Source organism: Eucyclogobius newberryi, unplaced genomic scaffold, assembly GCF_026437365.1.
Source record: "Eucyclogobius newberryi isolate DKJ021-1_F unplaced genomic scaffold, fEucNew1.0.hap1 SCAF_8, whole genome shotgun sequence".
Taxonomy (NCBI): domain Eukaryota; kingdom Metazoa; phylum Chordata; class Actinopteri; order Gobiiformes; family Gobiidae; genus Eucyclogobius; species Eucyclogobius newberryi.
This window is the reverse complement of record NW_027316500.1, coordinates 7,138,616-7,161,089: the sequence shown is the minus strand read 5'-3', so window position 1 is coordinate 7,161,089 and position 22,474 is coordinate 7,138,616. Positions and strand designations below refer to the sequence as shown.

The following is a 22,474-nucleotide window of genomic DNA, read 5'->3' as shown; positions in this document are numbered from 1 at the left end:
CGCCACTCAGCAGCTCCCATTGATTTGAATGGGCGGCCATCTTGGCTGCTGGGGGCTTGAGTGACACCAAGGTTGTGATTAATTGTGCAGAGTAACACGCGCAGTAATGTATGTACAAGGAACTAATCAAAACTACTCAAACAACGTTGAGGCTGCCTTCACACTTTCGCAAATACTGCATCAAAATTAGGACTAAACCGAGACTAATCCTGGAACTAAACCTGGACTCGAACAGGACCAAACCAAAGTCCTCAACAAGGACTATGTATGAGGTATGAACGCAGCTTTCTCTTCAGCGCACAACTAATCTTAGCTAGGTGACGACGCATGTGCTTTTGCTGTACGATGCCTAATGTCTTGTGTTGAAGAACAGACCTGGCACTGAGGAAGAATAATTCAATGGATTTAATGATTTGGGGTAATACTGATGCTTTGGTAAACTTGTTAAAATGGCCGCTGTGTTATAGCTATCTGAAAAGTTATCTGAATAACTGTTTTGTATAAAACTTGCCAACTTTAAGTATGTCTTCAGGCACAAACTAGCTACTTGACCCTGTAGATTATTTGCGGACATTTTGCATCTAGACATTCACATTCTTTTGGCTTGTAGAAGTGGGTAATACAAATATTTATTCAAGCCACAATACAACGAAGACTCAAGGCTGTATGTATTATTTTGAGGTCATGAGGTCACTTCATGGACCAAGATCGACTGTGTATTGTGTATACAAAGTCAAAAGCTGAGTCTGATTCAGATGTATAGATGATGTATATATATATACAGAAGAAAGTTTCTACAGTAGACATGTCTATGAGCCTTGAAGTGACGGGAGGCTCATTAAAAAAAAGATTCCCGCTCTCGCCCAACAACCTTGGCTCCGCATCAAAAGCATCAATGAGACTTATTTTGTTTAAAAGGAGTGGAACAAGATTGTAGCTGTATAAAAGTGCATTCAAATAGATAGAAAGTGAAGTGAAGCAAACCAATAATGGAAATAAAGTAGCCAAATGGGAGCTAAGGACAGTTTGATTGTTATTCAAGGTCTAAATATGCAAATATATAGTACATTTGAACGCATTGCAAAATAGACTAGACAAGGTTGTTGAGAGATGTGTTTAAAGTAGGTTACAGTGAAACAAGAATGGATCAAATGTGGTTCAATAATTACATAGACATGTTGTAGAAATTATCATAGATTTAGCAAGTTTTAATAATCAACATATTTGGTCAACAAATTAGTTTCTTAATATTTTCAAAGCTAGAAATATGGTTGTTTTTCATGCAATAACCCAAATTGGAATCTAGGGCAGAAGTCGACAGACTAAAATCAATGCCCTGTTGATCGAGCTGCACTCGCATAACTACCACAACTGCAGTTCATGCAAAACAACTAATTATACAGAGAAATGATCAAAAAGGCAGTTTATACTCTTGATTCACTCCCACATCTTAAAATAGCTCGCTCCATGCCTTTCCTGTCTGCATTTTCCCCATTGAAATCATTCTAATCCAAGTAAAATAATGTGTTTTTCGGATTAAACTAAAACGCCATTGATCGATCATCAATCAACTAAACTAAAAGACTTAAGGCTGACAGCTCAATCACAGTCATTTCTTCTTGAGGAATGTGTTTTTAGTGTGTGAACCAGCCTCTGTGTTTGAAATAAAGCTTTTGTGATGGAGTTTTATTCTGTGGTTTGGGACAGGCACATTAATTTGGGTCTGCACTGGGCCAAGCAGCACCTATCAGCACCCACAGGCGTCCTATTTGTCACCCGGATCCTAAAACAGGACAGGAATAGTAAAACTGAAGCCATATCATCGGTTCAGAGGCAGGAGTCCAGCAGATGTCTCGTTGCCGGGGCCAAACGCTGGCTCCATTTAAACCGCACTGCTCCTTTATGCAAATGAGACCGGACAGCAGCTGGAGAAAGCTAATGCGGTATATGATTTTATTAAGATAGCACAGCACAGTGACACACCTTTTGAAATGAAATGAAATCCACCAACCAGCAATCTATTTTTCAGATGGATTGGTGATAAAATGTAATGCTGTTGTGACTGACAAAACTGATGAAAAGTAGTTTCTTAAATTGTGTGGAAAGGATAAAAATAGCTTTAGCCTTAAATGGTTTTCTGCATTCAAACATAAGCCATGTCATTTAGTACAGGGGTGCCCACAGTTTATCCACTGGGACACCAAAATACCCATGCAACCAACTTGGGACCCCCATTACTAAATTCAATTGAAAATAGTAATAATTTTAAGTGTCAAACTATGTTAAATCAGGGTGTTTAATCAGATTGTTTAATTGAATAGTGTTTTTACCTCATTTCACTAAAATATAAAATGTTCAATTGAACAATAAATTAAATACAGTGACAGTTTTTTTTATTATATATTTAAAATGCAATCCCCAGTTTAGCATCCCGTGACCCCCACTTTGGGAACCAGTGATTTATGTTGTAAGTTCAGTTGTCTTAACATTATGACCAGTAACAACCACATTATAGATATCCATGGCTTTTAGAATGATGAGAAATTAGGACCATTACCAAAGCCATTAGCAATTTATAAGAAAATCTTTTAAATGGGAAAAAGTCCTCAAAATGTTGCATATAACAGGAAGCAGAAACCCTTGAATATATATGCACTATTGATCTTTTGTGTTACTATTTAGGAACTTCTGCTTATATTGTTTATATAGCTATAATACAAATAGCCTCGTCTTCCACATCCCGTAGTCGATGTCTATGAATTGTCTTCCTGAAGAACACAACAAAAATATTGATATTACTGTATTTCCATATGCTGGTTCAAACTCATAAACACAAAATGATCAAAGTAACAAACTGCTTCACTGATTAGCACTTGAAAAGGTAGATGACAAAAGGATAACTAATGACGCGTATGAAGTGCGTCTTCATCTTTGATATCTCCAACAATAACCAATCACCCACGCAGACTTTTATACATCATGAAGGAGATGAGAGACGCAGGAAGGACACAGTTACGTATATGCAGCTGAGATTGAAACTCCAGCCTGTGTGTCATTGGGCAAAACGTCACTGTTGTCCATATACTAGAGCTTAACAGAATGAATAACAGAGGAAAAAGTCTAATATGAAAACTGGCCACATGTAGTAAACAACACTTGATACATTTATTTCATGTTGTGCACGTCCTGGGGTTCTCATTTATAGCTCATGTGTCCCTCTGATTACACGCCCCCTGCCCCTCCCTGGCATTATTCCTATAAAGCTGTCCTACTGAGGCCACACACGGGATTTTCCGCCTATAACCGGCCTCCATCCATCTCCCTGCTGTCTGAGGCCTGTACTTTTCCAATCACGAATACTTCACACCATTCTTTTTAATAGCTCTCCCACCGCTAAGACGATTACATTTCTCATTTGCAAAGGACAGGGCAAAATTAACCATGAACCACTGCCTCGCTCTGCTGACTGGACATTTACACCGGGGAAACCCTTTCTATAGTGAGAGAAAGACTGATTACTTTGTTTGGTGGGATGAAAACTGTGGTGGCTATACATCACCAGTAAAGTGTCAGTTTGGGAAGTTGGGGGGGAAGTAAAAAATTGCAGGAATTTCTACAATTTAGCTCGGTTCTAAAAAGAAATCCCTCTATTTATCAAAAATACTGGCACATTTTATGGGCAAGCAACACATTTTTCTCACAAAATAAAGCTGTCGTATATTTTTACATATCAAACCATAACTAAATTAGATGTTGGCCCTTCTTTACAGTATGGTCGTAGGTAACAGTTATGAGTTACCTGCGACTAGGGTAAACTAGTTTGATTATTATTTAAATGGTATTCTACTGTATCACTTTATGTATGTTAACCTCTCCAAAAGGTTCACAGAAGAGGACGCAAAGAATACAGAATCAGGCTCAAAACAATACCTGCGAATCATTAGAAGGAAATGCAATCAACAAATGGACGACGGTGAAAATATAAGAACTTTAAAAACATGGAGAAACACTTTCTGGACCACTTTTTAATCTCAGCTGAGGAAACAGAAGGTTTTGAGCTCTTGAGAAGGTGAATTCATTTTTTAAAATCTAATCTTAGACCATAAAATACACCGCCTGTCCGGAAAAAAGTCACATTTGCGTAGTTGAATCCAAGTGGTGACTTTTTTTTGGACAGGCAGTATACATCATAGTCCACATCTGTGCAGAATTCCCATGAACACTGTGTCTTGGTGCCTGTGGTTGTAAGTAGAGCAGTACTCAGCTGGGACCTGAGTTACTCGAGTTACCTGTGGTCATTAGTCACACTGACTTATGTTGGCATGAGGCTGTTCAGGCACAGCTAATGTGAATCTGAGACTTCCCCCAGGGACATGTCAGCCCTGCACCTCTGAGAACAGCAGCTCTTGTGTTCATTACAAAAGCCGTCAAGAGCAGAGTGCGCCGTAATTTTCTTCTTTTACCCTTTTTCATTCAAAATCAAGGAAAAACAACTCAAGAAATGCAAGAGGAGAAAACTAAATTGAACTTTTCAACAAAGTTAAACGTGCACTTTATGTATTGTCTTCATGAGATGTTATTGCTTTGCCTGGAATGTCCCACAGTATGGCATTAAAACTATCTCCATAAAGTAGGTGCCCCCACCAGGCCAAGTTAGAGGTCAGGTCTGTGGAGAGGCGATACCACCCACAGTAAGAAAGCATGTTTTTCAAAGTAAAGTTTCGTAGCAATAAATGCATCTATAATTGATCAAATAGATTAATAAAGATTTTGGTGGATCCAGAAATGATCTTATTAAGAAGTACTCAATGTTGGTACTTGAGTAAAACTACACATATATATGAGCAAAAAAGGTACTCAAGTAAAAGTACATGTTTAAAACTGTACATAACTATTAAAGAGTAAAATGTGGTGTTCTAGATAAAGAATTGTCTTGATTTTTACTCAATTTCTCAATATTTCTAGAATTTTTAAATGTATAGTTTTGTATAGTATATTTAGTATTTTGTATAGTTTTCAAAAATAAAAAATATCCCTCAAACTAAACTGATTTTTTTTATTTTTTACTTTTCAGTCCAGTATGAAAACCGACCTCAATTGTAGTGAAGTAAAAGTAAAAAGTCTCCACTGTAAAATGTGCTTAAATAAAGTATATATACCTATTTTTAATGTTTGTAGTGCCTTTTTCTCCAACTCATGACAGTCCAAAAACCTGCCTGTACAAATTAGGCCTGATTTTATGCAAAGCAATAACTTCTCAATGGATCAGGTTGAATGCCAGACAGCAGAAAAATAGAATAGCTTTTCTTGGAAATGCCGCATCACCTCAACAAATGATCTGCACTTGAAAGCAGATTGTTGTTGTTGCTTCTATTGTAACTTGCTAATGCACATTTAGCTACGCCCTGCAATAGAAAAAAAAACAAAACAAAGCCCAAAACTGATATATGACTTCACATTTCTGCTCTAACAAACAACATCAAATGTGACAGACAATGAGAATAAGAAATATAGCCGCAAGCGGCAATGATCGGCCCTCGCCAGACCGCCGCCACACCGCCGCCACGCCGCAAGAGGCTAACGCGCCCCAATTGTCCTTTTATTACGCCTACTGCTGAATCTGTGACGCTGTCACATCTTCTCCCCTTTGTTTTACCATCAAAAAGCTATTTTATTTTGAATTCTTGGCAAAATGTGCGGCTTTGCCGCACAGACACTGTGACTCTTTGAATAAAAATGTGAATAACTTTTGATGGTCCACCCCTGAAGATGAGTCACCAAATTTTAGGTTAATAGGGCTAACGCCCTGGGAGGAGTTTGTGAAAGTTTAAAGTGTAAACATGTTCTGGCGATTTCCCCATTGGAATAACATGGGAGGTTTTGGTCATCGCTACGGCAAAACCATAACAATTATGACATGGGTCTCATTGACTTTTTTGATGGGGATGCTAAAATTGAGTTGTGTGTCAAATTTCATAAAATTTCGCAAAACTAAACATTTAACCTCCATATAAAATCTGTAGGGGGCGCTGTGGTGCCAAATTAATTTATTTCACTTCAAGTAGGTTTAGCGCAAAGAGTTTAACAACTGATTCTAATTTGACGCAATTCTTTATCTGCGCAAACGGCAGAAATGTTAAATTTGGGAGATTTCTGAAATTCTAGCTAAAGTTTGTGGCTTCGCCGCACAGAGACCATGACAGGGTCAATGTAATTTGAATAACTTTTGATGTCCCACTCCTCAGTAGCATTTTCACCAAATTTCAGCTTTTTAGAGCCAACGCCCTGGGAGGAGTTCGTAAAAGTACGACGTTTGGAAAAACTCCAGAGTCCTGCTTAGCCATTTTTGAACCAATATGGCCGACATTTGGTTGGGTGGACGGCGTTGCCGTAATAATATTTTTTACTTCTCTTGTCACCATCTACCTCTGCGCCAAATTTCATGATTCTACGATCAGATTTTTTTGGGGTCATTTCCTATCTCTCAATGCATTTTTGGTACATTTGGGGGCGCTGACGCCCCAATTTTTTTTATTTTACAAAAGGGAAATAGCCAGAATGTAGAGAGGCATGATTTTTAGAGGTGTGCAAATTTTTGTGACTTTTCGTCAATGTTCACTGGGTGAAAAATAAGGGGGTTGGTCCCGAGAAGAAAGAAAGAAAGAAAGAAAGAATAATATTCCGATGCGAAAACAATGTTTCCCATTTTTCAAATATCATAAACTATACATTTTCGGAAAGCGCTCGCGCTTTCCTACCTCATGGTGTGGGTCCCTGGTCACTGACGAGTACTTTCGTTAATTTTGAGTGGGCTCCGCCCACTTTGTGTTTTTGGCCCTCTATACAGTAATAATGTTCAATTTTTGCATGACATGCTTATATGCACGGAACATGCAAGAGATGGGGAACGTATTCGTGAGCTACTTAGGGCAAATGAGTGCTTTATATGTAAAGCGCTCGTTTAGTGCGCACTTTTGCACGGGCTTCGCCCGTTTACAGCGGTAATGTTCCATTTTCCTACTACTAATTAGTATGCACGGGGCGTGCGTGAGTGAAGGAGTGCGTTAGTGAGTGTTTGGAAGTGGGCGAGCACTTCGCGCTCGATTTCGTGCGCACTATGTTCGCACTTTCGCAGCCGTGCTTCGCACGGCCTTACGAGATTAATAGGCCTCTCGCCAGCTTGTGGCGCTCAGGCCTAATAACAAATGTCGCTGCGCCGTGGTTAATGGTGGATGCAAGCCAGATCTTAATCTTTGTTCAATTAGCCATAAACTCTGGAGAGCTATAGTTTTCTACAAAATGAGGACAAACTGGAACAATTCTTTGTACTTTATGTGCCTCTGCGCTGCATACCCCAGTGCACCCAAAAGTCCTCATTCATTACAACAAGGGCGGAGATCTGCACTCTTCGGAGCAATGGAGCCGTTTTATGGGGAAAACATTAAAGGACTTTTCGAACCAAAGTCGATCTGAGCAGGACTTGGGAGGGTGTCATGCAGTTGAGAAATGTGTTCCATTGCAAATGCGACAACACACTTTGATAATCATTTATTTACAGCCCACATATTTGCACGAGGCACTGATTCAACAACTTCAAGGCGGCGCTGATAGAAATGGTTTCATTCCCATCCATAATGCATGAGGCGGGAAAAGGGAGATTACGTCGCCCACCAACTGCAAGACAACCCACCCGCAATTGTACATGTAGAAGAGTTTGAATTAAAATAAGACAATAACTGGATTATATTAGGCAGATGAAGTCTAAGTAAGTTTGATTCCCCCGGCGGTCCACACCTGAAGAAGTAACAAGAGGAAACTAATAATGTGTATATGAAATGATTTGAAAAGTAATTCCCTTATGATTAAATTAATAAGAGAGAGAGATGAGTGTGTGCAAAGTACTCAGTAATATTAGCTAAAGGTAATGTCCTGGTCGTCTTTGTTACTGGGAAATTAATACTGCTGTTGTGTCCTTGGGCAAGACACTTACACCGTCTTGACTCTATAAATGAGACTTTAAGATGATTGTTACTGAGTGTGATGTTGAAGTGAAGAAATAACGTGGTAAGCGAGCTACCAAAGTGTTATAATAATAATAAGAAACATTGTTATGGGGTTGTTAAGTGTGACATTGCGGGCAGAACAGTTTTGAGTGCCAGAACTGTAATAATTAATGTCTCTTCTATGTCATATTGATTCTGTTCAACCCATTTCAAAACATCATTGTAATAAACCTCAGAGCAAGTTATAATCTGCCGAAATGCCATTCTTGTGAAAGAGGCTGAATAGATTGTTCATTTTGTAGAATTTGACAACGTCATAATTTCAGATGTCGAGCAGGGGCCGATGTACAGAGAGTCACTGTTTTTGGAAGAAATATCCAAACTATGATCCACAAGCTGTTATTATGTTATTGGTTGCTACAAATCTCATCTTTTTTGTTACAAGTGCCACAAACGATCTAATAATTCAAAAGCTTAAAGTAATTTCAATCGACCACAATCACATATTTAGGTTTGAACCGCAGCACCATTTTCTGAAACCAATGTGGAATCATGCGTAAATTCACTTGTGTCAATTTATTCTGACAGGATACGTTCAACTTTGTGTTAGTGAATGTTTGATGTGGAAAGACCCAGTGATTACAGAAATATCAACCATGACCCATATCAACTAATCTGAAACTATAGTTTTATTGTTATTTTTACACTGATTTTGCTGTTGTTAGTGTTGGTGTGGTATTTCTGCAAACAGGGACAGAGTCCAATACATATTGACCAAAAGGAAAGCTGCATTGCACCAGATTGTAGCAAGGGATGCTCATTTCCACTTGTAGTCCGTGGGCATTTGATCATTTATTAAAGGAGCATTTACTTTGGCAGTGGTTATGCCTAAAGTGTGAGGTCATCCAGATTCCAGAGAGAGGAGGAATTTGTTTTTGTATACAGAAAATATGTCTCTTGGAATATTTATTAAATTTGGACCTCAATAAAGTATAAACAATAGTATGGGCCACGTAGACCGTCTTGTGGGACGGACTGGCATTGTACGTCCAATAATAAAAACTGCATTTGACGATACAGCTACAGGAATACCAGTTGTTTTTGTTAGATTTAATGCTTCACATGAATGGGGGGAAAGAAAGAAAAGTCCTGAAAATACTTTCTTTCAGCTGAGAATCATCAGCTCCTTCTGCCTCAGTAGGTTGTCAAAAATACAGAGTGCAATGTGATTATGCTCTCACAAAACAGTCATGCACAGACCAGTCACACCCACCCTGGTTTGGTCCTGATGAAGACTCTGTTCTGTCTTTTTTCTACTCCTGGTTTAGTCCTAATCTAGTCCAGCTTTACTTCTGTGGGTTTAGTCTCAGTTTAGTCCCAACCTGCTGCACTTAAGTACACAAAAATCTGGTCCCCATAACTTCAATCCTTTATTTATTAACAACAAAGTTAAGATATGAGTTGGAATAGATTATGTTTACAGTTCAGGTGACTTGGCCAGTGCATGGTTAAAGTGCATATCACATGTTAGACATTTCACTAAAACATATTGAATGATTACATTTATCTCCGTATTACCGTGTGAAAGTCGACCATGTGCACCAAAAGGTTTGAAGCAACACTAAAACACTCTGCAACATTTAATTTAAAACATGAAATGAATGACAAGCAAAGCCTTAAAATACTACTATCATCCAAAAGGTGTTCAAGGTGTCAGCCCCACACTGTGTGACAGAGCAAGGCTTCTGCAGGACTAATGTTTTGAAGTTGGAGCCAGCAACGACCGCTCACCAGCCAGCAGCCTGTAATGAGGGCCCCTGCGGACTACAGTCACTCAAAGCCATGTCTTCCAGCTAACTTTAAACGCAGCACTGCCGAAATGATGTTAGCTTTATGCCCCTCTAGTTCCTCTCCGTTTAATTCACTCTGTTGTATTGTGACCTTTGACCTCCACTGGGAGTAGCTTCAGCCTCCAGCCAAACCCCATGGATGATATCACACTTAGCACACGACTAGCACCACATTAGCCGCGGATCGTGTGCTCTGTCACGTGCTGCCTCTTAACCCCAGAAGAGGGAGTGGAAGTTTGAATAAGTCCTGCTCCTCTAAATTATGAAAACTAATACGTGGACGCCTGGAGCAATTGTTTGTTTATGTAAGAGTTTATTAAGTGTGTAAAAATTGAATAATTAGAGAACAAAAAATCCAAATTACAAGAAAAGACTTGACCTTTTTTGTAACCTTTATTTACCAGGTAAAAATTCTTATTTACAATGTTTTCCAGGGAGTTTGAGCAGCTTTTCTACTCATGTTGGTGAACATTGAACGCACTCACGAGTTGATGTTGATTAACATGATTATTCTATTACACATTTTTGCAATCAGACCTGTTTTGTTGTGCTTCACCTTCATCAATTGAGTGTTTTGTGGAACATCATGAAAGGTTAAAGTAGCATCTAGGCAACAGGCCTTGTTTTTGTGCTTGTATTTTTTGTTTTTAGAGTAGATGGATATTGGACATTGTGATTTGGTTAATCTCCCATGATTTATTTCCGATCAAAGTGGGGATGTCAAGATTATTCGGTTAATAGATACTTGAGAACAAAAAAAAAAGAAAGAAAAATAATTGTGACTATTATAGAAATAATTTCAATTCAATCTGTGCTCCCCAAAACTACAATTAAATGTATAGTGCTTTTTGTTTGGCTGTTCATTACAATACCTTTTACTTTTGCATTCAGAACGTTTGATTTCCTAAAGCTGGTCACATACTATCAAAACAGTAATGTGTTTGAACGAAAGAAAATTATGGATTTAACGTTTCGTTTTATGTCTAAATAACATTAACTCACAGAGGGAAATGTGAGCTGAATTGTAGAAAAGAAAAGTCACGGCTAAAGGCGTCAACACTGAGACATGTAAATGTATGTTTGGTTTGTGCTTTACTCTTGGCTCCTGCCTTATTCAGTAGTGATTACTGTGACTGTAGCAACTATTTTGACTTAGTTTTATTAGCATTCTATTCAATGTTTGTTATTGAGAACTATTCTTATATCGTCTGCCATTAGTGAGCGGCTGATAAAGTTTAAAGTCAAAGTTTGAGATTTTCAAAGTAATCATTATTTGAATCGATTGCTGTGTCTTTTAAAGCTGGCATAGACTTTAGAAGCTAAAAGGCGACGGACTTCAATCTAATCTGAGTAGCTACTGTGTAGTCTCTCTGCTGCTCTGACCTTTGATTAAAAAGAGAGTGATCCACAGGCTTCTTTACTCTAACATCAATCTTCCGTCCCTCTGTCAAGCGTCCAAACCTTCTTCCTCTTTTTGGACTTGTACATCTTATAAAAGCTCTTTTACTTACAAATCCACCAACTATTGTCTTGCTGAAAAGGGACACAAAAATTGGATTTCTACTCAAAAAGGTTAGCTCGATACTCACTCTTCTACTACAAATTTCACCGCGATATTTGCCTCAGGACCTGACTCTGAAGCTGTGATGTACAGTGTGCAAACGACACCACCATGTCTGCTTGCAGCTGATGTACTGTCACGTACTTGAATGCTGAGCTCACGCAAAAAAAGCTGGTTTTAAATATATCCAAAATGATGCAAAAAGTCAAAAGTATTATAATTGGGTTAAAGGCCACAATTACATTTGTTAGTCAAAGGCACAACTGTCAAACAAGTAGAGCAAACAAATACGTCTTGGTGTCATTACAGATTCAAGTATTGAGTGCACTGCAGTTCTGGGAAGATAAATAAGAAGTCATCAGAATAATGTGCAAATAGTTTCTGCCAAAATCATACGCCTCTGGTCCTCAAAACTGCTGTTCACCTTCATTTGTATTACTGCGCATGCTGTGGTCCAGTGCCTCTGTTTTGTCCTCATTTTCTCTTTCAGAAACATTGTTGTCTCAATGATACAGAAGGTTTTGTCTCATTTGTACCTCGCAGGGTTTAAAGCACAACTCTTCCAGCCTGTAGCACCACAACTGAAAAAAACCCTGTTATGTTCTGAGGTTATATCACATATCATATTTAAATACATGTGGATTCATTTTAAGCTTTTATGTATTCTATGTTATTATTGTTTTTATATTATATCATGCTATGAACTGTATATACCGTGTTTTAAGGTGGTCCCCAGGAAGAATAGCCAACTACAACTCAAGGCTATTAAACCAGTGTAAGCTTTACAGGTGCCGCGGATAACACTTTAATATCTTCAGCTCCTCAGAGGCTTAACACAGATAAGCAGCGAGTGTGAATGTTGTTATTATACCAGAGAATCAGCGAAGCTCTAGAAGTAGACTGTGAAATTACTGCATAAGCCATATACTATAATGCGACTGAACCACACAAGCCTTCAGCCGGTAAATTACTTTGGATGCTAGACACAAAAACAACAAGTTTAAGGCAACGCATTTCAAGTTGGTGCTTTTTTTCTGTCCGTTTTTGACGGTTTTGTCCTGTTTTGCCCCTTAAATGAAATGTGAACTATCTATATTTTTTGGCGAATGGTATGCCACTTGATTGTTTCCATGCAATGTTCTTACTACTGGCAATAATTGTATCTGACGCCACAAAAATAATCAGGGGATGTTACCAGGTCAAGTTACAAGTTACAGGTCAGATGCGTGGCTCACTCTCACAGTAAGAATATATGTCTTGTATTTTAAAGCAATAAAAGCACCGGCAATTGAACGAAGGCAAAATTGATCATGTGAAACATCAAGGCAATAGCATCTTCGTGGAAACAAGCAGATAAGCAGAACCACACCTCTACAAGTTTAGTTCTCCTCAATCACAGTTTAATTCAAGTTTTATTTGTAGTCCATGTACAAGTAGGTTTTGTGGAGAAACACGCAACAGAACAAGAGCTATTTATAGACACACCGAGTCCATTGGGCAGGCGTTCTTGGTCATCATGTGGGGAAGTGTGGTAGACTGCAAAAAATCCTTTTTCCTCCAAATTTTCTTTGTACAAAATTGTGCGTCAACAGTGAAGATATTGAATTGGTTTTCATGGCATCTTAAATCAGGCCAAATTGCCCGACTTTGGGGAAATCAGTGCAGCTGCTCTGAAGTTACATCCAACCGCACCAAACAGTGGGAGTTGGTTTAATCGGTACTTGTGATCATGAAAGTAACAGTAACATCGTAAGGACTCACACACTACTGCACAAAAAGGTCTGTCCTCAATGCTAATTTCCTTTTCCAACATTTGAGCGCTTCGGTTGAGCACTATCATTGACTTTTCATTAGGTGTCTGTGAGCACCATTTACAAACGCTCTGGCAAATGCTGGAGCACTACTTATGGAACACATTATCTGGCCACATCCTTTGATTTATACTTCTGTTAAAAAAACTGCTAAAATGCTAAGTGCTCGATGCCAGTTCGCCCCTAATATTTCTTTCCACAAACTCAAAGCAACTTCTACAACTTGTGTTTAGTAGACCATGTTGATCTGCATTTGTCTTCACCACATTGAACACATTGCACAATATTCATACATATCTTATTTCGCTTTTTGGTGCGCAAGTGGTCGTTGCCAGTGCTGAAATGACCAAACTCTCTGTGCCAATAGCAACAGCCAATAAAGAGCCAATGCAAGCTTACAATTAACCTTTTTATCCTGGAACCGAAACGCAATCGAGCACAGTTTCAGAGATTGGCGCAGATGTTACCAGAATTGTATGCATCCCAAAAATAAGAACGGCATTGTTGAGTCCATGAGACAAGACAAGATTTTTGATATAATTCATACAATACATTACCGGTAACACAGTCAGAAATTTGGCATCACATCACAATGTTTTTTGGTATTTAATTCTATATTGTCGGTGTCAATGAAACACTATTTTTGGAACGATGGTTTTACTCACCAACACTTTCCCTTCTTTTTTTGTCCAAGCCAAATGTAAACAGGGAAAATATTGTATGAGATTGTTTTCCGCACGCAATCACATTTCCATATTACCACAACACTGTCTACTCTGTAATTCAAACAATTGAGGAGTGTGTTACTCAAACATCACATCAAAATTGGGACAAAACTGGGACAAAACTGGGTCTATCTGCAATTACATTTGGACTATACCAGGACAATACCGGGACAAGAACAGGGCCAAATCAAGTCTATATCAGGACTAACTAGGCTCAAACCAGGACCGGATCAGGACCTGGAGCCTTGATGTTTTTATATGATTCCTATCACAGAAAGGCAACGATTCATTATCTCTGGTACAATTCACTGAAGTCACATTACCTGTCTTTTTATTCATGTCCATAAGCTGCACTGTACACAATTGCAGTCAGAGCAATACTGTACTAATTATAATACACTTCATCACTTTAGCTGCTATTCATTATGTTAATTTGCTGCACTGTACACAATTACAGTTATATAGCTACTCATTATACGTAAGTGCTGTAGGTTTATAGTTTTACTCCGATTTTACAGTGTTTTTTAATACTTATTTGTCTTGATTTTTGATGTTTCTATTCCCCTCATCACAGGATTTTTCCCATTGGGATAAACATTTGATTAAAAAAAAGGTTATTTTGTCTTATCTTACGTAACAAATACACTTTAATGTAATTACTTTGCTCTGAGCATGCCTCCCTGTGTGGCTCATTCGTATTTCCAGCAGGCTCAGTCCATTTACTAACAACATTTAAGATTCATGCTCCGGACAACACAAAAACATGTGAATTATTTAACAGAGCGTCGAGGAGGAAACAGCTTGAAAACCCAACGCGCTCCACAGTCTATGGTTGGGTAAATAACATGGTTTGCTTGATTTCAACACCTGTACGCTCCAAAACTAACGTATATATTCTCCAACTTAATCAACCAAAGCTAAACCTAATTGACAACCTGCCATGGGAGGGTAAATGAACAGGCTGTAATTACTTTTGAGAAATGCAAATAATGTGACAGGGATTGTGTTATTTTGTTAGATGGTGATCAAGACTGCAGTCGAGCCGTCACATAAGCATTTCAGCTTGATTGTAATTGCGGTGTAGTGGTAATTTGATTTTTTAATTGAATCTAATAAAGAGATTACCAAGTACTGTGCAAAAAAGAGGGTCTCTACAAGTTGAGATAAACTAACTCATAAATGAGTCCTAGTTTGGAGTCTTTTAGAGCCTTTTGGAGCAACAGCACAAGTTTTGTATGTTGCTAAAAATTTACATGTTGAAAATGGACTTTCCTTCACATCTTGTTTGTTTTGTCATTTTATATTTTTCTCATGGACAAATTGTATATGTTCTGTCAGTCAATATAGAATTGTGGACACGTTAGTTTACAGCACATTAACAAGAAGCAATAACTGTTATGCCATTTCCAGCCTGCTGTTAAGTAGACGCGACCTGATCTTGTTGTGTGGATTAGCATTGTGTGTGTAGACTTACAGGAGGAGTGGCTGCTGGGAAAGCTCTTTCGTCCCTCTGACACGACCTCTGATTCTCCGGTGCAAAGCATTTTCACATTCACTTGTCCATCGGGGAAACAGCGCTGGAAATAATCTGGCCTGGGTCTGAGAAAACACGAGCGAAACAAACTTTCATTTCAATGCCTCATGTTGCTTATAGCTGCGATGAAGCTCTCCATAGGGCTGAAACTAGCCCATTATTTATTATTATTAATTTAGGGCTTTTTTTCTTCAATTAATTGAGTAATCGGTTACTTTTGTCCAAACAGATGAAGACGTCAGACACGAGAGGAAAAGAGGAGGAGGGCTGATTAACAGTGCCATCGTTCATATTTGATGAGCTCCAGCTTAGGTTGTGAGTGTAAAAGTAGTTTGTGTCTATATTTATCTTCATTATACATTTGGTGTTTGGGCAGAAATATCCCAAAATGCCTGTTGACATTGTTTGTGCATCTCTCTGTTCTGAAAGGACAAAAATAGAACGTTTTAGCCCAAACGCTGTTTCCAGTGTACTTTTTATTGGCCGCTGGACTCAGTACTCAGTGTCAGTAAACGGTCTTCTGTACTGGAGCACGGCCAAAATTGGTTTTATAATTCAAACACGTTTGAATGACTGCAGCTTCCAGCTGGCTTTTTTCCACCTAGTCAGCGCACACAAAGAATGGTCAATAATTTGATTGACAATAGACAATTTAAAATGGCTTCCTATTTGCCAGACGTTTCTTGCCATAAGCATGAGATATTGCAAAGAATACAAAATAAATCTTACCTCCCAACAATCAGTTTGATTGTGTTTGTGAAGACTCCATTGAGGGCAAGGGCCAAGGACACCGCTGTGAGGAAAAAAACATCAATTTATTACGCTTATTTTACTTGTATAAGCAGAACAATGTGGAAACAATTTTGTCATTAACTTTGGTTTAGATAAATTGAAGGAATTTTATTATCAAACTAAGGTTGTGTGGAGTGTGTGCAAACAAGTATTTTGCTGTTTAGGAAATAGTTTAATGTGTGAACTCTATGTGGAAAGCTATTGCAAATATTTGTCTGTTTCCAAATTCTGAAATTAATATAGTTGAAAAGTTCAGTCCTTGTGCAAAAACTCCACAGAAAGGCTATAAAGAAATAAACGTTTGAGGCAATGGACAAAGTGCTGCTAACTGACTAATAACTAGACTATAACCAAAAGGCATTATTAATCTTAATTTGAATAATATAGTCTAGATTCTAGTTTATACACAGTAAATTCATCATTGCTCCTGAAATTACATATTGAGCTAGCTCTATGATAATGTCTGATATACAAAAACTAACACTATGTATTTGGTATTCATTTCAGTAAAAACATTGTCCAGAGGACGACCTTTGAAACTTTTTCTTTGATGAATCACTCCTGGAAGAATGATTACACCGACCTCCAGTAATATGGTAGAAAAAGTTTCAAAGGTCGTCTGAACAGTGTTTTTGAAATCGAGACGTTTTGACATCTAGAAGTCCCGAAGATTGAAAATGACTTCCGTTGAAATGTCTCAATTTCAATTTTGACACTTGAAACTTCTTCTTCCATTGGCAACTCCTGGACAAATGAGGGATTAACCATCTTGCTCTATTAACGTAAATACAATATGCTATAATGCTCATATTACTTGTTGTACTTCTTTGCACCGGTACTTACCCATTTGACTTAAAGCATCTAAACTACAAGAACCATACTGGCGTGTTTACAGCATGTATATCATGTATGTTCATTAACATGCACAGTCCTGACCAAAAAACATTTATGGAGAAGCTGTTAAATCAATTGTGAATACACAAACAATAGCGCTACTCATACGCTCTCCTACTCGGTAACAGGAAGCTCTCCCGTGATGAGAGCTCTGTGCTGCTCTTCAAACTATAATTTAATCAACTTTGTCTTGAAGAAAGCACTTGGGATTATTGTTAGAGACACAGCCTTCTCAGGTTAATCCTATCCATCCGCAATGAACCCGCTGTCATTTTGAACTACACTGATCCATCTATTGTTAATTTAATTGCTCTTTTGGTCAACATGTGACTAAAATGGCACGTTGCATTTTAACCAATGATTTTACAGATATACAATAAATAGGATTCTTGTGTAAAGCAATATTGACAGTTTTTGAACCAGGTCAAACTGCAAGCATATCCACAAGTAACATGGACAAGTACCAATTCAACCAATTCAACATTTTAACTGTCAAGATCATTAAATGTGCATCAAAACTAAAAGTTGATCAGATTTAATCACATATTGTTTAAAGAATGAGGACATCACTTGAGATAGTGCTGGCGTTAGTGTCAGATCTTGTGAGCGACTGTATTTTTGTGAAAGCTAAAACTCAAGATTATCAATTTAATTTAATTACATTGTGCCTAATAGGAGGGTAAATAAGAGAAGTACTTAAAGGTATGACTGCCAAGTGTCTCCACATTTGATTGGCTGATCCGGTGTGCCTTTGTGACCAGACTGGAGGTGTTGGTGATCACGGACAAGTCATTCGAGATCCACTGAAGACTTTTTAGTTGTGTGCTCCTCCTCTTCCCCTCATGAGGTCCAGCATGAGTTCTCTTGCCTTAGATTGGCCCTTTCCCAATCCGTGTGTCCTCCCTCGCCCTATCCCCTTCCCCTTCCACTCCATCATATTAAGTCAGCCCTGAAGCCAATCTCCCATGAGTGTGCAAGGGGCTTACTAAAATGGATAGTGCACGGGTCGAGGGAGCAGACACGGATTGGGAAAGGGTCGTGGACATGGATGTATTCAATTATTCATGGACTCTTCTTAGCCCTAGTTCTAATTTGCTTCTGGCTCCTGTTGGCTCCTCTGCCTATGAATGTTGGGGTATCTCTACGCCTGGCCAATCCCAATCCACCACCTGCAGCTACCTCCCCCTATGACCCTCAGAAAAAGTGTATCGCCATTGTCAATGAACAGATTTCTCAAAGATAGGAACTTGCTTTGGTGAAAAATAAAAAAAAAGGCTTACTATGTACACACATTTACAGTTGAGTTGAGTTGAATTCTGTGCTTGGTTTATATGTTTCTCCTTGTGTCTGTGTGGGTTTCCTTTATGTTTTCCCCAATCAATCTGAAACATGCACCATAGATGAAATAAATCCTGCCTCTAAGGTCTTATCGAAGTCTAACTCCAGTTCTGGAGATGGGTCCCTGAGCTCTCTGAGACAGGTCTCCCCAGTGGCACTAGTTGAAGGATGATCAAACACAGATAATGAATTCCCCCCACGTGGGATTAATAAAATATGCTCTATGATATGGGTTGAAGAGGAGCACTCAGATTCTTAGCTTCTTGACCATTATTTCTGAGCTTTTTCCTTCTTGGTCCACTTAAATAGCACTATATATTCTTATTAGGCAGTCCTGCGTCCAGCCTGGCATTACAACTGCTGTTACGATGACAAGTATCTTACATTACTGCCAATTACTGGGACCAACAGTGGTGCACCTGCTCAAAAATCTAACCTGGTTCTTTTTCCAAATGTGCTCCGGTGCTGAGCCTCATCACCAAAATGTCCCACCCACCCACTCTCTCTCCCATTCCCTCTCTCTCTCTTGCCCGGAGCCTGATTAGTAATTGCTTTGAAGCACAATGTCACAGTTAGAGGCCTAATGACTAATCAGAGCTTTCACAGCCACGGCCCTGCACACGCGTTCTCCAAGTGCAGGGAGGCTCTTGATTGGTTGTTTCAGATGGACTCCTCTGTCTAAATATTTGCATCGTTGATGAAAAGACCCTTCCACAATGGGCTTTGTGCACTGCCCCGCGCCGCTACTTCCAGTTGACTTGAATGTCCATCGAACCCATTCCATTTTGATTCTACCCTTAGGCAATTATAATCACAGACTGCGTTACTTACACTGTAACCACTTCACCAGAGAATATGTCTGTGTTTTCTGTGTTTGTGTCTCAATGCTAATGCTAACTTAATGTAATGTAATTACTACTTTAAAATATTTCAAGTTTGGTGTATGAAAAGACCAACCTTAATTGTATTTTTGTATTTCCTGTATACATTTTGGTCAGTTGTCCACTGCGAGTCCTTTAAATATTGATTATTTTAGCGCAGCTCCGGAGAAAACTATAATGGTGGAATTAAGGCAGTCATTTGAGTAAACTGACAGTCGAGATGCGGGGACGTGCACAGAACCAATTCAACACGTTCAACACGACATATTCACAAACAACGGCGGTTAAAATACACATTCAACAGGTCTGCCTCTGTTTACCAAGGTATTTTATAGCAATAAAAACAGCTCTAAATGAATAACTGTGATAAAATGGAAATATATGATTATATTTCTGTGATGTATTTATCTGCATAATAGTGATATGACGATATTTGTATATTATCTGCATCATTAGTCTAAGAGGAAAACGGCATGTGTGACAAACTGCATTTGTGAAGGTATCGTAAAGATGGTGCAAAGGAATGTTTACTCCAGGGAGGGGTGTAGCACCCCAGGGGAGTTTAGGTAAACATTACCCATGCTTTATCTCTACGGAAAATACCAACTGTTGTAAAATACAAGTGCCTTGATGTGAAGTCAACCAATGAGAATGTGGCCCGCCTATTCCATAATTTGTAATAAAACCAACCTGCAAGAGAAAAAAACGTCGTGAGACCAAGGAGGGTCGCCAGGCTGCTTACAACAGCCTTGGCGACCCGGCCCGGCGGTTTCTCCCATGTATGCTACACAAAAGTCTGATGTTTCTGTATCGTTTCATATTCTAAGTTGAATTGTATTCTCTGTGTATTAAGAAATAGCATTGGTTTATGTAGAAAAAACTTCAGTTGTAGTCATCTGGACTCAGTTTGAAAAAATAGACGTTTCGACTCTCATCCAAGAGTCATTGTCAATAACAGAATTTAGGTCGAGAACTCCGATATTAATACTGTTCTGTGGTAAGACCCGCCCATTGGGAGGAGCCTTCCTGAAGTAGAAAGAGTTGTTTGTTTCAACAGAAACTCCCCCTTGTATCTACCGAGCTAGACTATTCAGAATCTTAATGGGCTATTAGAAACCTCTTTGTCTTTGTGAGACCCTGGCTCAACCACCCTGAGTACTTGATTAGCATCTGAATGTCCTCTACCTTTCCAGGGGTTCAGTAACCCATTATAAATAACAGGAAGATTAAACCTTAGCCCTCCATTTCTGTTTAAAGAAGGTCTTTCTTTTTTAACAAAAATAGCTTCCTTGACTCCTCTTTCAAACCATCTTTTCTCCCTGCTTAAAACCTTCACCTCACCGTCTTCAAACGAGTGATTAGAGGCTTCAAGATGGAGATGCACGGCACTCTGAGGTCCTGAACTTGTATTTCTTCTGTGCTGATAAAGCCTCTTGTGTAGAGGCTGTTTAGTCTCACCTATGTAACGTTCTTTACAACTTTCTTCACTGCATTGGATCGAATAAACTACATTGCTCTGTTTTTGAGTCGGCAACTTGTCCTTTGGGTGAACCAGTTTTTGTCTTAAAGTGTTTCCTGGTTTAAAATAAACAGGGACTTCGTGTTGTCTAAAAATTCTCTGCAGTTTTTCCGAGAGGCCAGACACATAAGGGATAGAAACACCCTTCCTTCTCTGTTCAGTTTCCCTTTTGTCCTGCTTCTTGGTTCTCTTCACTCTGTTGAGAGCCCAAGCGGGGTAACCACAGGCTGAGAGGGCATTACGGACATGTTTTTCCTCTTTCTTCTTGCCCTCTGAGCTAGTGGGCACACCTTGAGCTCTGTGTTGTAACGTTCTGATCACCCCCAGCTTGTGCTGTAGTGGGTGGTTGGAACCAAAGAGCAGATACTGGTCCGTGTGTGTAGGTTTCCTATATACTTCTATTTGGAGTTTCCCGTCCTCTCCTCTGATCGTGGAACAATCAAGAAAGGCCAAGCGATTCTCCTTAGCGTCTTCTCTTGTAAACCTGATATGTGGGTCCACGGCATTGAAGTGATCAGAGAAGGTTTCCAGCTCTTGTTTCTTGATTGTTACAAAAGTATCATTGACATAGCGGAGCCACAGTTTTGGGGCTATGCCTGAGAATGAGGACAGTGCCTTCTTCTCAAAGTGCTCCATGTACAGGTTGGCCACTATGGGAGAGACGGGCGAGCCCATGGCACAGCCATGAATCTGTCTGTAAAATTGTCCCCGGAATTGAAAGTAAGTGGTGTTCAGACAGATGTCCAACAGTTTACATATGTGTTCAGGTGTCAGTTTGGTCCTTTCCTGTAGGGTGGTGTCTTCCTGCAGTCTGATCCTCACTGCTGCTACTGCATCAGAGGTCGGTATGCAGGTGAACAGGGACACCAAATCATATGAAACCATGAGGTCATCTGGGTCCAGTTGGAGATGTTTCACTTCATCCACAAAGTTGTGCGTGTTTTCCACATGATGTTTCGAATTCCCCACAAGCGGAGCCAATATAGTTGTTAAATGCTTGGTCACATTGTAAGTGATGGAATCTGTGCTGCACACTATGGGTCTGAGTGGAACCTCCTTTTTGTGTATTTTTGGAAGGCCATAAATGCAAGGCATGGCTTCCCCAGGATACAGTCTGTAATGGTTTATTGGTTTATGTCTAATTTCTTGACAATAACATACGTTTAATGCCAAGCTATTTTCAGATTCAAAGCAGCGCGACAACATCGCCATACCAACAAGGACCTGCGCATTTACAGGCCAGTTCTATCAACAACAAATTGAATCTTTTAAATTCAGCTTTTTAGTAAAATTTCTGGTCATTAGTCTATTATTGGTTAGGGTTAAAGACAAAATATGCTTTTTTTTTCATACTTTCTGGGCAATACACAAAATGGCAGGAGTGGCACTCGGATGTGTAGAGATTGTGTAAATTTGTCAAAACGCTTTTTTGTTTTATTGTATCGTAAAAACATGTGGTAACAAAGGCTTTTTACATTATTTTGAATGCCTCTGTCTGGTTTTCCTTTTTTTAATTTTAATTCATTCCTTGCAATCACTTTAGTGACTTTGTGATGTGGAAGAGGA

The 22,474-nt window shown here is 39.1% G+C and overlaps 1 protein-coding gene across 1 annotated transcript in view; it reads right to left on the bottom strand.

Moving 5' to 3' along the window:
* Nucleotides 1-22,474, bottom strand: part of plpp4 (phospholipid phosphatase 4) — a 96,413-nt gene that overhangs the window by 9,101 nt on the left and 64,838 nt on the right. Inside the window, exons 4-5 of the mRNA XM_072436837.1 lie at nt 16,214-16,277; nt 15,425-15,549 (exon numbers count right to left, since the gene is read on the bottom strand). Of these exons, the coding sequence (XP_072292938.1) occupies nt 15,425-15,549; nt 16,214-16,277 (189 nt within the window). The remainder of the gene's footprint in view (nt 1-15,424; nt 15,550-16,213; nt 16,278-22,474) is intronic.